Source organism: Chaetodon auriga, chromosome 8 (assembly GCF_051107435.1).
Source record: "Chaetodon auriga isolate fChaAug3 chromosome 8, fChaAug3.hap1, whole genome shotgun sequence".
Lineage (NCBI taxonomy): Eukaryota > Metazoa > Chordata > Actinopteri > Chaetodontiformes > Chaetodontidae > Chaetodon > Chaetodon auriga.
The window spans coordinates 16765639-16780468 of record NC_135081.1 but is presented as its reverse complement, the minus strand read 5'-3'; the positions used below and the strand labels follow the sequence as shown (position 1 = coordinate 16780468).

Genomic DNA, 14830 nt, shown 5'->3' with positions numbered 1-14830 from the left:
ATTATTCCCATAAAACTTGTTTTTTAATTCATTCAATTACTTTTCTAAAGGAGAGGTTACAAAATTAATAAGAAAAAAAATCCCGACTGCTTTGCGTCCAAAACGTGTGTGTGTGTGTGTGTGTGTGTGTGTGTGTGTGTGTGTGTGTGTGTGTGTGTGTGTGTGTGTGTGTGTGTGTCACACACAAACACACACACACACGCTCAGGATGACACACACAGGACACACACAGAAAGCTAAAACTTTATATCAAAGAGAACAAATGGTCTGTTGGACAAGTTCTTATTTTCACATGTTTACATTGTTTACATAACGACTAAACAACGTAAATTCGGGCCAGTGTTTACAAAATGAAGTTTACTTTACGTTTTAAACTAGATGGGGAATCTAAAAGTTTGTGAGCCACTAATTATTTGGACTATAAGGCCCCTGTGATCTTATTTCTTGTGCGCATTAGTCACTCCAGGCCTACAACGTCTGCAAAAATGCAACCTGAGAACCTGCATTAAATTTGATGCTCAAAGAAACGAACATCTTTTCGTGCACTATTTCCTTGAGGTAATTTTGCCGGTAATGCTTTCATGACATCATAACATCTGCACCTTAGATGAAAAACAGCGCCTTGAGTGCTTTTCAGATGGAGATGAACTGATTAACTAGAAAAATAGACCCCCGCTTCCTCAAATCACATTAAAAACTCCCCCGTAGTCCTAAAATACACATGCGAATATTTCTGTGCCTACCTGAACAATGAAATCCTGAGGTGGTGACATATTTTAAAGCAGATGAGCGTTGAGTCAAAACTTCTTTTATATCTCAATTCACGGCAATGACATTGATCTGAGGAGCGCCACCCAGTGGGCGAAGACGACAGGCCTACACTGCAACGCAGCACAAATGCGGAATATTCTTACCACGATAAGATGCTGAAACAAATGACGCCGGAAAGGTCCGTGGACACAAGCTTTCAGTGCTCCCAGCCGTTGTTTTTCAGCCCCTTAGTCACAGTTAATAACCTTGGTCTCAGACGCTTTATTGCACTACACTCCAAATGCTCCAGACGAATCCGCGTTTTATGGCCAAGTTACTGGAGCAACTGGGAGGATGTGCAGCAATCAAAGCGGAATTCCTGGGAGCCTCACAGGATGCACGGTATAAGGAAGGCATCAGGGCCCTCATTAGCTTATGGCAGGCCATTCAAGTTGTTTTCAGGGGCCTGATGGTGGATATAAAGCCACCTGAACCCAATTTTTACCCATCTTTTTATGTGCTCGGCCTTCGTTCTACCTCCCTTTGCAGGTTGACATAAATCTTCATGGCCTAAATTCATAGCCTGTTTATTTAGTATCAACCAGATGTAGTATGTGTGGATTAAACCACTCCAGATAATAAATGAATGACCATACAGATAGTGATGATTGTAATGTCGATCTGGAGTTCATCCACCTCTTTATGTATCCGTGTCAGCGTATCAGCTGACTTTTAGTGGATGAAATGAACATCGCCGTTCAACAGCTACTCTGATGAGAGCACAGACAAACAAACAAACAAACTGATTCATCTTCTTTGCAAAGACGCGCCCTGCTACGTCTGCACGCATTCAAACAAGTGTCAAGATTGTACCAGTAAGCCTAAATAGCATGTTAGGTCAAAAGCCAGCCTTTCCACATCGTCCCAGAAATGAATAAACCCTTTGTAACGGATATCAAATAATAACTGCAGCGGATCCCATTTCCACCCATGAGGGAATAAAAGCCATCAGACGTACGTATCATGCACCTGATACGATCCACGTGCTGGCATATAAAGTAAAATATGAGATTATGTTTCATTTGGGGGTTTTGCTCTTTTATCAACGAGAATAATCCAACTTTACGGCCAAGAGGTCCACAAAGCGCTTGTACTGAGGGTCAGGCGCAGATGTTGATATCACTGAAAATCAGACTTAAAATGCGTGAAACGAATGGATTGGTGTCAGATTGTAACTTAGCTCATTCTCTAACGTTGACCAGTAATTTTAGGGGACAGTTGATCACCGCCAACAGTGTCAGATGAGCAGGCCTGATAGTAATTCCAAAACACACAAAACAGTTTCCAGTCACCGCATTTGTATTTGTACAATAAAGTTAAAGAGAGAGAAGGAAACACAAACAGCAGTTTGTTGTCAAGATTTCATGGCCACAAAAGTTGCGTGTGCCCGCGTAAATTTGGGGAAACAATTCAAATTTGAAGGAAAAATGAAGATTTTTTTGCTTGTTTTTTTTAATTGCGGCACAACAATTTCTATTTATTATTAAATAATATGAAGGTAAGTCAGACACATCATGGTCTTACGCGCAAGTACACCACACACGCAACCACGTCACTTTGAAAATTGGAAAATTGTTGATTGGCCGATTGGAAGAATAACAGACCTATAATAATAATAATAATAATAATAATAATAATAATAATAATAATAATAATAATAATAATAATAATTGAGCCAACCGTGTTTAATGACAAAATAGTGTATAAATAGTAGAATTCTTTATGAAGTCTGGCACAAAAAACTCGTCATCCTGTCCAGATAAGATGGACTTGTGTAGATGAGGCGGTGCGTGGCTGCATGCCAGTGACAGTCTTTGTTCAGTTTTTATAGCAGGGGGTTTGTCGTGTAGTACTGTAAACGGTCTCTGTTCAGCTTCTTCTCCTTCATCCTCCTGTTCTGAAACCAGATTTTGACCTGGCGATCTGTCAGATTGAGCATCCGTGAGAGCTGCAGACGCTTCTCTTTGTTGATGTAAACGCTGAAAAAGAACTCCCTCTCCAGTTCCCTGATCTGATACTTTGAGTATGGACACCTCTTCTTGCGCGTCCTTTGGCCACCTGAAAGACGAATAAATAAAGGCAAAGGTCACCACATGGGATGTTATGCAGACATTGCAACCTGAAATTGTTGTTGTAATTCCCGCTTTGAAGCTGCGGTGGTGGTCTAGCATGAGCTTTGGAGTTCAAGTGTTTCCCTCCTCTCAGGCCTGCAGGACCGGGATTTGTAAACAAAGACTGGACTTGATAGTGAAGCATGTTGAGGATGAAGGATTGCATGTATGAAATGCGTAAAACCATACTGGGTGCTTTTGAAAAGTGAGGGCGTGGGCCTAAACCAAACAGTCCCGAGTATCATGTATCTGACATGCTTGTGTTGTTCGCTTTTGATTTCACTGTGCGTAAAGTTGCGGTGGTGTCAGTGTTTTAATGGCAAATGTCGCGGAAAGCAGTTGTTGAATTAAATCCTCGCAAATCCAGTGAATTTGTAAACATTTATCTTTGAATAAGGAGCAGGGTTTAAAGCTAAATCTGGTCTAAAGTCAGATTTAAATGCCCGAACAGCCCCCTTTGGTCAATCCAGAATAAACCGAAAAAATAAATCCAAAAATACACACGCTAAAAGAAATGTGATAAACAAATCTATTATAATCACGTGGGCACAAATGTGAGAGACTTTGGGTCCATCTAAAACGTGCGTCATTTCAACTGTATTTCATAAAATGACTTAACATATAAATGGAGTTTACAGGCTCACTATACAAGGATCTTTAAGCGCACATATGGAGAGAGAAGTCGATATGTTGTTTGAAATCTTGGAAGACGATCTTAACGCCAAAGTCTTCACGGCCAATTTCAATCCCAAGCACGTGATCTTGTCGTTTATAACATAGTTTTGTTATAGGGTAAATCGGCAGGCCCTCCATAAACCTTACGTGCTTATAAAACAGCATATAAAAGCTTTAAGAGCAACGCGTTAGATTTTTCTCCTTCTTGCACTGAGCGGGGCTATACTCACTGCTTTTGCTCGGTTTCTCCTCGCTGTGGCCAGAGGACGACTTGGGGCTAAAGCTCTCCGCCGTGTCCGAGCCCGGCTGAGCCGGAGCGGGGCTTGTTTTGGCGGCGTGTCTGTCCGCGTCCGCCGCTTGTGCTGTCGGTGTTGTGCTGTGCTCCGAGCCCCCGTAGGCAGTGTCGAAGAACTGGTCGAACGCCTGCGGCAGGACGCCGTTTCTGCCGACGCTGCCATAAAAGCCGTGCGCCGGGTTGGAGGAGCCGGAGTGGCTGGCGCTGGCGCCGGCGCTGCCTTTCACCAGGATCTCTCCCCCCCGTGAGGTCGGGCTCGTCCAGCCGTCCCTGTGCACGATGTCTTCGGTGTAGCAGTGCGATAGGCTCCCCCTGCTGTGGTGCCACTTACTGGAGGTATCAATCCCATAGTCTCTGAAAGCCACATCTCTCACGGACGGGACCTGTGGCAAGGCTGAGGACTGGTAGGGGTATGTCATGGGGCAAGAGGACTGGCTCGGGGTTAAATAATGAGGGAGACCCGAGAAGTCGGCTCCAGAGACGTAATAAGTGCAGCTCGGTAAATACATATTAGAGCCAGAGATGCGCTCATCAAAATCCATATTCTGTTGTTGAAAACGTCCTATAATAATCCTCGCATAGTTCCTCCGCGGCGCTGCGCTCCAGTCACTTTGAGGCAGACTGGTGGAGCAGAAATCCTTAGACGTACAAGCTGACGTGGGGATCCATCTCTATCCATTCCTGAGGGCCAAAGCCATGTGACCACTGGCACAAAATGACAGATAGCCTACGCCTCAACGTGTAGGCTACGAGTCAATGAGTTTATAAAGTAGACCTTTGGCTTTATGGCAAAGGGAAAAATACTGAGGGGTATATTTTGCATGGACACAATTTAGGCTATTTTGAAAGAGAGAAATATTTGAACCACGGCTTCTGTTTCATTGAAGAGCTTCAGTGGGGTTACTTCTATCTGGCTGCAGATTATAATCGTTAAATTACCACATTACAAGGTAGAACAAAACGGAGAATTGTATCCAATTTCATGCCAAGCTGCTTAACCTGCATTTTTTTTTTTTTTAAGTTTGTAGTTTTTATTCCTAACCCTCACCTTAACCCTAACCTTAACCTCTGCGGAGACGCCTGAAACATTTTAAAGACGAGGATCATATTTTTAGACCGAGGTAACACGATTTAGACTTTGTGATGCATCTAAGGCTTGATCTTTATTTCACAAACAGCATTTCAAAGGCTAAGTTAGAGAGCTAGTCAGGGTTGATAGGAAAGGTTTTATTCAAGAAAATTTGGACCTGTACACATGCACATGCGTCATTTGCTTTGGAGGCTATTTTTGACGAGCTAAATCTATTTTAGATAATTCCATCATTGAGCCAATGGCAGGTATGAATTCGTCGTCTGTCTATGTGGATCTCACACGGCTCCTCTGGTTAAATATAGACAAATCTTGTCCATGAGTGGCGGACTAATGCGAGTCATGTTACGCTCATGTCAGGCATCAGTCCAGTTTGGCACCCGGGTTCAAAAACACAATAGCTTGTAAAGACAGGCTCCGTTATCTCTCTTGGTGCTGCGTGTTTGTCTGGACCAACATATTCTGGATCATCAAAGCATGCGAGCCTGTTGCAGACCGCATTATGTACAAATGTATGTGCCTCCTTGGTTGGTGTAATTACACGCGTAAAAGTTGCCATTTCAAAATGTCTGTATGTGCAGTTATCACTCATAGACGCACGGAACCACCAGACCTCATACATGTTGTGCTCTAAGAGGAATCGCAAAAATAAAATGTTGGGATGTGAATTAGAGGAGGGCCAGAGGCAGCCTGAATGAAGTTCATGAGATGGTAATCAGCTGAAAGTTTCAGCGTAAACTTGAAGATGATTTTTTTTCCTGACTGTGAGTAATGATAAAAGGTGTTTGCCGAAGGTGCTCCACTCTTTGCATCGCCTGTTCTCTCTCTGCAACGCCCAATATAAGCCTTTGGACACGGGCTATTTCCCACACTCCAATCCATTTTCATTTGTCATCACCGCTGAGTAAGTGGGCACATGTGTCACATATCACTAATCCTGTTACGCGGCCACTTTTAGAATTTAGCCCAAATTCACTTTACATACATCAAAGCCTGTGAATTTGTCATGCGCGGGGTAGGAGACTGTGCAATATTTCATTCCGCCCAGGTGGTTCCTGCTGCTGGACCTCAACGGTACGAGCTCCATTCAGCGGCTGTGTTATCACTACGCGAAGCTCTTCATTCATAAGGCGTTTGATACGGTCGTGCATGATAAAATCAGACCTGTGTGTGAGTCATTCAGCCCCTCGCACGCAGCGCCTGCGCTCAGGCCGAGGCTGCAGGAGCGGCCCAGTTTGTCACATTAAAGCCTCCTTTCCTGCGACGTCTCACAGCACTGTTTTCAAACAGCTTCAACCACAAAGAAATGCGAAGTTACTTGGTTTAGCTCGAGCCAGTAAATGTGCATTAATCCACTTATATAGGCCAAGCGGAACAGCTTTGATTGTGGGATAGAGGAGCTCGTAAGCATGCGTAGGCTGTGTGTAAACAAAAAGCTGGTAAACCTTGACCTCCAGCCGGTTATTATGATGAGACAAACAAATGCACAAAACATGTATTTCCATAAAGAAAGAATTTCTCACTTGCACTTTGTCTTATACGAAATTATTCATTTAGCCAAGTTTTAAAAAGTATTATTATGTCATCTTAAAAGCTAAGTTAATACTGTGATTTAAAAAACGAGAATTAAATCCTCCATTTGATTATGCTTTTATCATTTTGGTGTCTTTCTGTTTGACGTTGCTTGGATAATCGCGTGAAAGTCAAGGCTGGTTGATCGCTTCTGAGTCGCCTTGAAAAGTTTAGATGCAATAAAGGTGGAGTGTGGGGAAATTAAAAACAAACACAGCCTTAAGTCTGCAGCACAAGATCCCAGAAGAGTAAATGTAGCTACGAGGTTTATTCAGTGTGGCAGAAAATGCAAAAGTTATACGTACACATTTAGTCGCAGGTGGAGGCAGCAAAAGGAGGGTTTTAAAAATAAAAGCAGTTTTCTTGGTTTGTCTAAATTTTCCTTCGACACTTTGGGAGGACTGTGGTTCAGTTTAAGTGCCTGAAAATCTGTGTGCGCCTGCAGCCTTTTCACCAGGGGACATTTGCTCATATTTAGGTAAAATATGCCCATTAAGATTTACAGTTTAAGGGCCCGAATGTAATATTTGTACTAAATAAATTACAGGGAATATTTATGGCTATTGCTGCGGAGCTCGAACAATATCATTTTGTGTATCTCAGCCCATCGGAAAATATCCCTCATTTATTCAAATGTTTGTAAGCATTATAAACACAAAGGTATAAAACTTACTGGTAATTTAAAAGCAGTTTGTCAGTGACATAAAGGAGTTATAAATCAATAAACCAGCTACAGAAGTTTCTACTCACTGTTTTGAATTGTGGTGGTGGAGCAACTCTGTGTTTACATTTGGATCAAGAGGAAACCAAAGACCAAAATATGTCTAAATCCCTTCACTTTTCTGATCATTTATGATGATTTGAAAGTGTTTATATAGAGGAAGCAACTGATTTATTACTCAAAAAGAAACTTCTTATTTTTTTTTTCTCTACAGTTTTCCAGCTGCCTATTCGCAAGTCTTTTTATGCGAGATGAAAAATGACCGTGAAGGCAACAGATTTATGCAAATAATGACTGAAACATAAGATTCGGAAAATCAAGCTGGAACTAAAAGCATCCCAGGTTATGGTTACTGACAACTGACTGTTTGTATTATTAAGATCAAACCATTTTAAGCCTGAGGACTCCAGATGCTTTCTGAAAAAGAGACGAGGTAAACTGCAGAGTTGACATTATTTAAATAAAGTGGGAAAGAGACAAGAAGCAGGAAAATGATTCAGTATCAGCACCAGACAACTACAACAAATAAGCGTTTGATGTCATCAAGGAGGAAAGAAAATGAACTGTAAAAGATGGTGGACCCTGATTGCACATCTACTGCAGGGGTGGTGGGGTGGGTGTCTCCGGAAGCAGTCTGCCGTTGGGGGGGTTTACAACTGAAGCTGCTGTAAAACGCAACAACTCCAAAAACCTAATAAAACTTTCTGGATTCACAAATTCAGACTCGCATTCATTGACGACTGTCTGGCTGTCATCCACCGAGCACACACACACACACACACACACACACACACACACACACACACACACACACACACACACACACCACGGTCAGGGTCCGCTGCTATCGGTGTCAGGTAAATGCACTTCTGTTCAACCCCATCTCTGTAAACACAAACGAATCAACAAACACACCTGTAATACGCGGTGTGTTGCCACAAATGCGAGCGAACAATGTTTAAAATGAAAAGCTCCAAATGTGAAATTAGCTGCAAGCTTTCATATAGAGTGAAATGTGTTCATGCGTTTCATTTTGAGAGGAAAAATATGCAGAGGTGACGCAGAGCTAACACTAACGTGCCGGTAGAGTTCCAGTTTCTCTGTTTGGTCCGTGAATATTTGGTTCTTCCTCATTGACATTTTTCTCTTCACTGCATTCACAAATAAAGATTTTCGTTTTTGTCTGAAGTTCATTGCACAACGTTCAACACCACAAGCCCATCCACCCCACCCAAACAAACATGCGCGCGCACACACGCACACACACACACACACAAACACAAATCCGTTAACGTGACCAGGTAAAGCTTTCAGTATTGCGCACAGAAGATGATGATAATCCATCAGTTATTTCATTAAGGTTTTATTAAAGTAAAGTAAGTAAATAAGTTTTTCTCTGTGATTGTACGCATGCTCCTTATCTGCTCCACTCTAATCCTTAGAACATGGCAACCTTTCACTTCAGCCACAATTCACTATATTCACTATATTTAATTTCCTTTTTCAGACGTTATTTTGGTTACTATCAGCCATGTCACTGATTCACACAGCAGCGCGCTGCAGGCCTGCGTGCATACGGGGCTTTTTGGAGAGAGGCGCACTGACCTGTTTGGCTGTTAGGGGGAGCAATGACACAGAACAACAGAGGGGACGCTCCAGATGACAGGCAGAGAGGAGGCTTTCTGAAGGGAATCCATCTCAGCAAGGTGGCAGAATATTTACACAACATGACCCCCATCAATCCCGAAGAGTGAGTGAGGGAAAGCAGCCCAAACGCTGAGGAAACCATGTCAAGCTTCTGTTGTGTTAGAGGGCCCATCAGCGGCCTGGCCTCTCGAAGTGCTCATGAGCAAGACGACTAGAGAGACCGAGCTGAAAGGGTGACACCTCAGATACTGCAACAAATGCTCCTTTTTATGGTACAAACCACAAATCCAACCGGTCAGGATAACAGAAGCAGCAGCCTGATGGTCATGGCGAGCTGCACAGTCTGGAGGTCAGTGTCATGGACCGGCTTTAGTATTGATCATTTAAATTCAACAGGAAATATTTATCAATTATATTTAAAATATTTTACTTTGATTGTGTTTTTTTTAACGGTTCTGACACTTCTGTGAGTGGACCTGAATATGATATGATTGTAATAAGATAATATGAATCATGTCAACACCAGGGTAGAATCGTATTAGAGTGTTTGATTACAGGTAGAAAGCTAAATATCAATACTGACAGCTAAAGAAAGATTTAGGCCTCATCCTTGAGGGCATGTTTGGACGGTGGATTAACAGGCCTGTCACACACACGTTTCACATCAAGCGGGTTCGTTTACGTTCGGCTTGTAAAAGGAGATTTTCTCCAAAATGAGATGGACAAAGTCACCGTTTGTTCCTCAACTCAAAACGGAACACACACATACCTCATCCTGAAGGACGGGTCACGTGAGGACTTAAATAAAACAGACCGCAAATTTAAAATTCGGACTTTCGATTGAGTGTTAATTCATGGATATGAGCATGAAGTGCGTGATGTTTTCCACAGTTTTGAACAGGCATTTTGCAAACGCAGTTTTTAATCGCGGTTCTGATCGAAGAGATCATTTTTCTACTCTCATTTTTTTTTTTTTTACAGCATTTTATTATTAAGACAGCAAAATTAGCTAAAATATGCATAACCAAAATACACGTCTCACCGTTAATATAGGCAATAAATAATAATTCTAATAATATTAAGTCATTTTTTTACTCTGACGTGACTTCATTTGATATTTTAGTTGCATTACTACAGAAATAAATATTTGTGTAATAACCTCAAAAGAGATAATTACCGCTTAAGAAATAAGGTTTTGAGTTCCTACCTGAATTGTTAAAGCTGATATGACAAGTCTTTCTACATAATAGGTAGCCTAAATTAATTAATTAATTAATTTTTACTTTTTGTTTGTTTTGTTTTATCAAATAAAGACACACTCACGGACATAAATGCTTCTGTGAAAGTGGAGGCCAGATGTCCAGGCAGATGTATAGACTGCAGTCTAGTGGGTAGACGCTGTGCTGACAGAGCTTTGCCACTAGATGGCGACATAAACTCTTAATGGCTGAAACCCACAGGGGCTCTGAGCTGAACGAGGCTTCTGTCAGGTAGGCCTGTTGGCCTAAATGCACGCATCCAGTCAGAAAATACTGCAGCCATGTGTGGTTTTACCATGAAATTGATTTGTAAAGCTAACCTCGATCGTTCAGGCATCCATGTCCAATTTTGGACCAAAATGACGAAAAGGACATCACATTGCGTCTCTCAAACATTTATTGTTAAAAAAAAAAAAAAAAAAAAAAAAAAAAAAAAAAAAAACTTTGGCTATTGCAATCAGAAAAGGGAGAGTAGATAGGTTGCAGTCAGAGAGTATTTACATGTTTAAATATGCCTACATTTTCAGGACTCTTCTGCAAAAATCATTCTTGACTGACAGGCAGAAATTGCACAGTTCAGCCTGTTGACAGACGAGTTATTCTGAGCAAAAACCCTGTTTAGAAAAAGAGACGGTGACATTGACAAAGTGTGGGCAAACCTATTGAAATGTTCGGCCTAATGTCACGTTTGGTAACGTTTCATCAGATGCTGGCAGATGAACTAACAGACAGAGGCTTATTTTATTTTAAGGCAGGGATGTCGTGTAAACTCAAGCTGCAGAATTAAGTTGATCTAAATAATTGTATTATACACGCAAGTAGGGCTCTTGGCTATTGCTTATGAATGGAGAAATATTTTATTTTTTCTCTTTAGCTTGAATAAATGCTCGAAATATCACCTGAGATTCATTTTCTATTATTCCTTTCTTATTTGTTTAAAGAAAGGAATACTTTAACCACCAATTTGTTTGCCACTGCCTCAATGTCAAGACGAAAGCGGACTCTGTAACTGTCTCCAGGGCCCTCAGTCTTCATTTCTGGACTGGATTAAGAGGGGGGGAAAGCGCAGGATGGTTCCGGGTGTCTTCATGTCTTCAAGGCACAAGGTCTGGGTTGTTAGTGAATATTTGAAAGAGATCGTGCATCCCCCTACAGCATCGCGCTGGTCAACGTGTTGCAAACCATTTCCGATCTTCTGTCAACAGGCCGCATCGACTGGTTCCAATTAAAATGTGAGGAAGGAAATGTGTAGGTCAAAACAGAGCCGCTCTGGCGACAAAGAAACCGTTCATATACTGTAATAAATTATAGCACAGTTGTTTTTTTGGGATGAAGGCACATCCATGTCCGCCCTTCACCTCCCGTTTCAGCATCTCCACAGCTAACTGGAGCTCTTGAATTTATTGACGACTTTCTTCTCCTTTACGCGCCTGTTCTGAAACCAGATTGTCACTTGTCTCTCTGTCAGATTTGTTTGCGCGGATATCCTCCTCCTTTTGTCTTTGGTGATGAATTTATTGGCGGCGTACTCCCTTTCCAGCTCCTTGAGCTGCACCTTGGTGTATGGCACACGCTTCTTTCTCCCACGGCGGATAGAGCTGTCTCCACCAGATATAGTGTCTGTGCAGGAGGAAATGCATGATAACATTTTAATCTGCTACACTGCGTCAGACAGAAAACCTTTATTTATTTAATTTAACAGATATTCAATTCTTTAGGTTTCATATTTCTATTTTTCAGGCCCATTATTAAATATCAACAGTGGAAAAAAAAAAAACTTGCTTTTTACATCAGACATTACATGCACAGATTTTTTGCAAGATTAACTGAACATAACACATTTCTGTGTTAACAAAACAGCAAAAATACCTTGTAATGAGGATTTCCACAGAGGATTCGACTGTGGCTGCTCCTTGGTGCAGTAAACTTGGCCACTCCAGCCATTGGTGATGGCCCATGGCTGGTAGGGCTCCATGGGCAACAGAGATTCGTGTCTTGGCTCAGATGGAGCACTCAGCGCAGGGACGACAGGGACGTCCAAATAACTGGGCTGGTAAGGACCCGAGGAATAGCCCTGATAAAACGCAAATTCCTTTGCCCTGGATGAGAACTCCTCACCAGAGACAGATGAGTCCATGTATTTATCGCCATAACCAGAGGGCTGCGCGCAAGCCTTGACGCTACCGTGTGACATCCTACACGGATAATAACTGCTGCCAAAATATCCATAGGGCAAAGATGCATTGGGCGAGCTCTGAGTGGCAGAACAGGGGCTGCACTGTTTGCCAGGCTCCCCCATGCCAGAGACTGGCACCTCACTCGCTGTGTATGTGGTGCTCGGAGCCAGCGAGGTTGGATGCGCTAACAAATTCCTGCACTGGTTTGCAGCAAAATTGCCTCCAGTAAATCCTTCCATGTTCTTGCTTCTTTCATCCAAGCCGTTGTCGTAGAGGAACATCACCGGGTCAATCCAGTGCGAATGGAGGAGTAATGAAGCGGTCATAGCATGCCCTACATCGAGACGACCAACTCTTTTTCAAAATCCCCTCGACTGAACAGAGACAGGGACTCGGGCAGAGTAACGATACCAACACGCCTGAGTACATAAAGATCGGGAGGTTATTGGCCAGGGCCAAGCACGTGATATGCAAAGGAGATGATAAACGTCTAGACATCAGATAACGCAGATCAAGCTGCATATTTGTAAAGATGCACTGCACATCAGTCTATCCATGTTTTAGATATACAAAAAAGCCAGAGAGGGATATTTTTTGCCCCAAATATATCGGAGTCTCAAACTATGATGGAAAGGCAATTTTGTCTGTCGTATTGTGCCATCACAACACACTTATTTGGTGAATTGTGCAACACATGGCGTGAGAAAAACTATACACACACATATATATATGAACGCTTTTTCTTTTTCTTTTTTTTTGCGCCCGAATGGATGCGCAATTACGCGTGCCATTTTGGATGCACAGGCTCTTAATTTAGGAGAGAAACAAAAACGATGTCAGATATGTGGATTCAAATGATTGTTTTCAGCTTTAAATCTAAAGATTAATCTTTTTATGCGCTTTCAGTCAAAGCTGCAGACAAATCATGTCACTGAATTACCTGATTTTAGCGAATGTTTTAAAATGAGGCTTTTAAGCAGAATGATTGCACAGGCAGGTTTTTCCAAAATATTAAACACAGATCGATGGATACATTTTAAACGCATATTATAATAACAATAGTGCATTAAATCATCCTCACATTTGGCACCATGCAACGTGCAAATCCAGACACAAGTTCAGTGTCCACAAAATACTAAAAGCATGCCACACTTGGCTGCACTCTTCCTCATACGGTTTGGACGCGGCTGGAGGCCAAGGTCAAGTTGAAAGTTGCAGCCTGGCCAAATCGACACAAACGCCAGCAAGCAGGAAGAAAAATGTCGCTAAATGCCGAAGAGGACATTTCACCGACAGACGGTGTTCCACGTTACAGACCAGAAACACTCACTGCTCTTTGCTTCTGGCTTTCTTTAATTCTATCAGATTTTGGCGACAATAAAAATCTATTGGCATCAAACGGCCCAAATCAAAGCTTAAGACGAGTTATTTTATGTCTCTACTTAAAAAAAGTGACTCACAGGAAAACAAACTGTTCTTTATACATGTTTCTACATTCTGCTAGAAGGCCTCCATAGGTGGGCTCTTGTTTTCCTGCGCAGAACGCAGAGCTAAAAACAGCTTTGCATCGGGGCAAACATACGATTTATAAACAAATCCTTCATGAGCAGGGGGCTGGAGAGTAAAAAGAAAATGTTTAGCTTGTTTATGGAACCGAAACATTCAGCTGTTTGGGAGCACACTGACAGACTAAAGGAGGTGAATGTTGTCAGAAAAAAAAAAAAATGCTGTTTTAACTTTCAGAATTGGTTTTTGTTTTACATTTCTAAGGTGAGACCACAGACGCGGAGAAATGTATCCCCACCCAAACCTGAGCACATTTTTTTTAATTTTTAATAGAGTTTTCCCACCTTCTAAAGCTGTAAATCTTTACGGCCCAAGTTCATAGCTTGTAGGCAAGAGTGAGTAGTGGTCTACATTTCAGGAAAAAATCATAATGTTTTATGGTAGCGAATAGGTTCACGTCTCATTTCTCTTTTTATTGCACTGGCATGATAACCGACTTCAGATAAACTAATCGTGTTTTTTTTTTTATTCACTCCTCTAGTGCACTGCACTTTGGATAGAAGAAAATGCCCACTTTCTAAAATTTCGCGTGGAGCCGATTTAGGAAAAAGTGAGTGCTGGCCGGACAGGAATCACCTCAGCCACGTTGTTCACACATTAGAGAGCGGCTGTCTTTCTAAACATAGGCTCCAGCAGTTGGCAGGACGCGTTATCTGAGCGGCTCAGCCCGCGACAGACGAAAAAGATGAGCCATGTCTGAAGTGCAGACAGGGCCAGTCAATTGTTCAGTTCACACACACAACAATTTGTACTAAAAAAGCATAATAACCTGGACGGTAAGATTAGTGACGGTGGCTTAAGTCACAGTCAGGATGAATAAAAAAAAATAAGGCCTTAAATCATCACACGCATTCACTCTTTGGGTGCAGGACGAAACGCTGCCGTTAAGTTACAACTAAAATATCCC

General features: G+C 42.0%; 2 protein-coding genes across 2 annotated transcripts; both read right to left on the bottom strand.

Moving 5' to 3' along the window:
* Positions 1 to 2635: 2635 nt before the first annotated feature.
* Positions 2636 to 4439, bottom strand: hoxa11b (homeobox A11b). The gene is made up of 2 exons (XM_076737706.1): positions 3827 to 4439; positions 2636 to 2868 (listed from the first exon to the last, which is right to left on the bottom strand). Exons 1-2 carry the CDS (start codon positions 4431 to 4433, stop codon positions 2636 to 2638), a joined length of 840 nt encoding a protein of 279 aa, XP_076593821.1. The 5' UTR covers positions 4434 to 4439.
* Positions 4440 to 11561: 7122 nt separating this feature from the next.
* On the bottom strand, positions 11562 to 12683 carry hoxa13b (homeobox A13b). Its single transcript, XM_076737608.1, has 2 exons — positions 12050 to 12683; positions 11562 to 11800 (listed from the first exon to the last, which is right to left on the bottom strand). The coding sequence occupies exons 1-2, from the start codon at positions 12681 to 12683 to the stop codon at positions 11562 to 11564; spliced, it is 873 nt and encodes a 290-aa protein (XP_076593723.1).
* Positions 12684 to 14830: the final 2147 nt, after the last annotated feature.

Bases quoted from the DNA above. Each gene is read 5' to 3' on its own strand.
- hoxa13b (XM_076737608.1), bottom strand. From the start codon at position 12,683: ATGACCGCTTCATTACTCCTCCATTCGCACTGGATTGACCCGGTGATG. The intron at 11,801-12,049 runs GTATTTTTGCTG...CCTCCTGCACAG, and splicing joins GTGGAAATCCTCATTACAAG to ACACTATATCTGGTGGAGAC.
- hoxa11b (XM_076737706.1), bottom strand. From the start codon at position 4,433: ATGGATTTTGATGAGCGCATCTCTGGCTCTAATATGTATTTACCGAGC. The intron at 2,869-3,826 runs GTGAGTATAGCC...TTCGTCTTTCAG, and splicing joins GGAGAAACCGAGCAAAAGCA to GTGGCCAAAGGACGCGCAAG.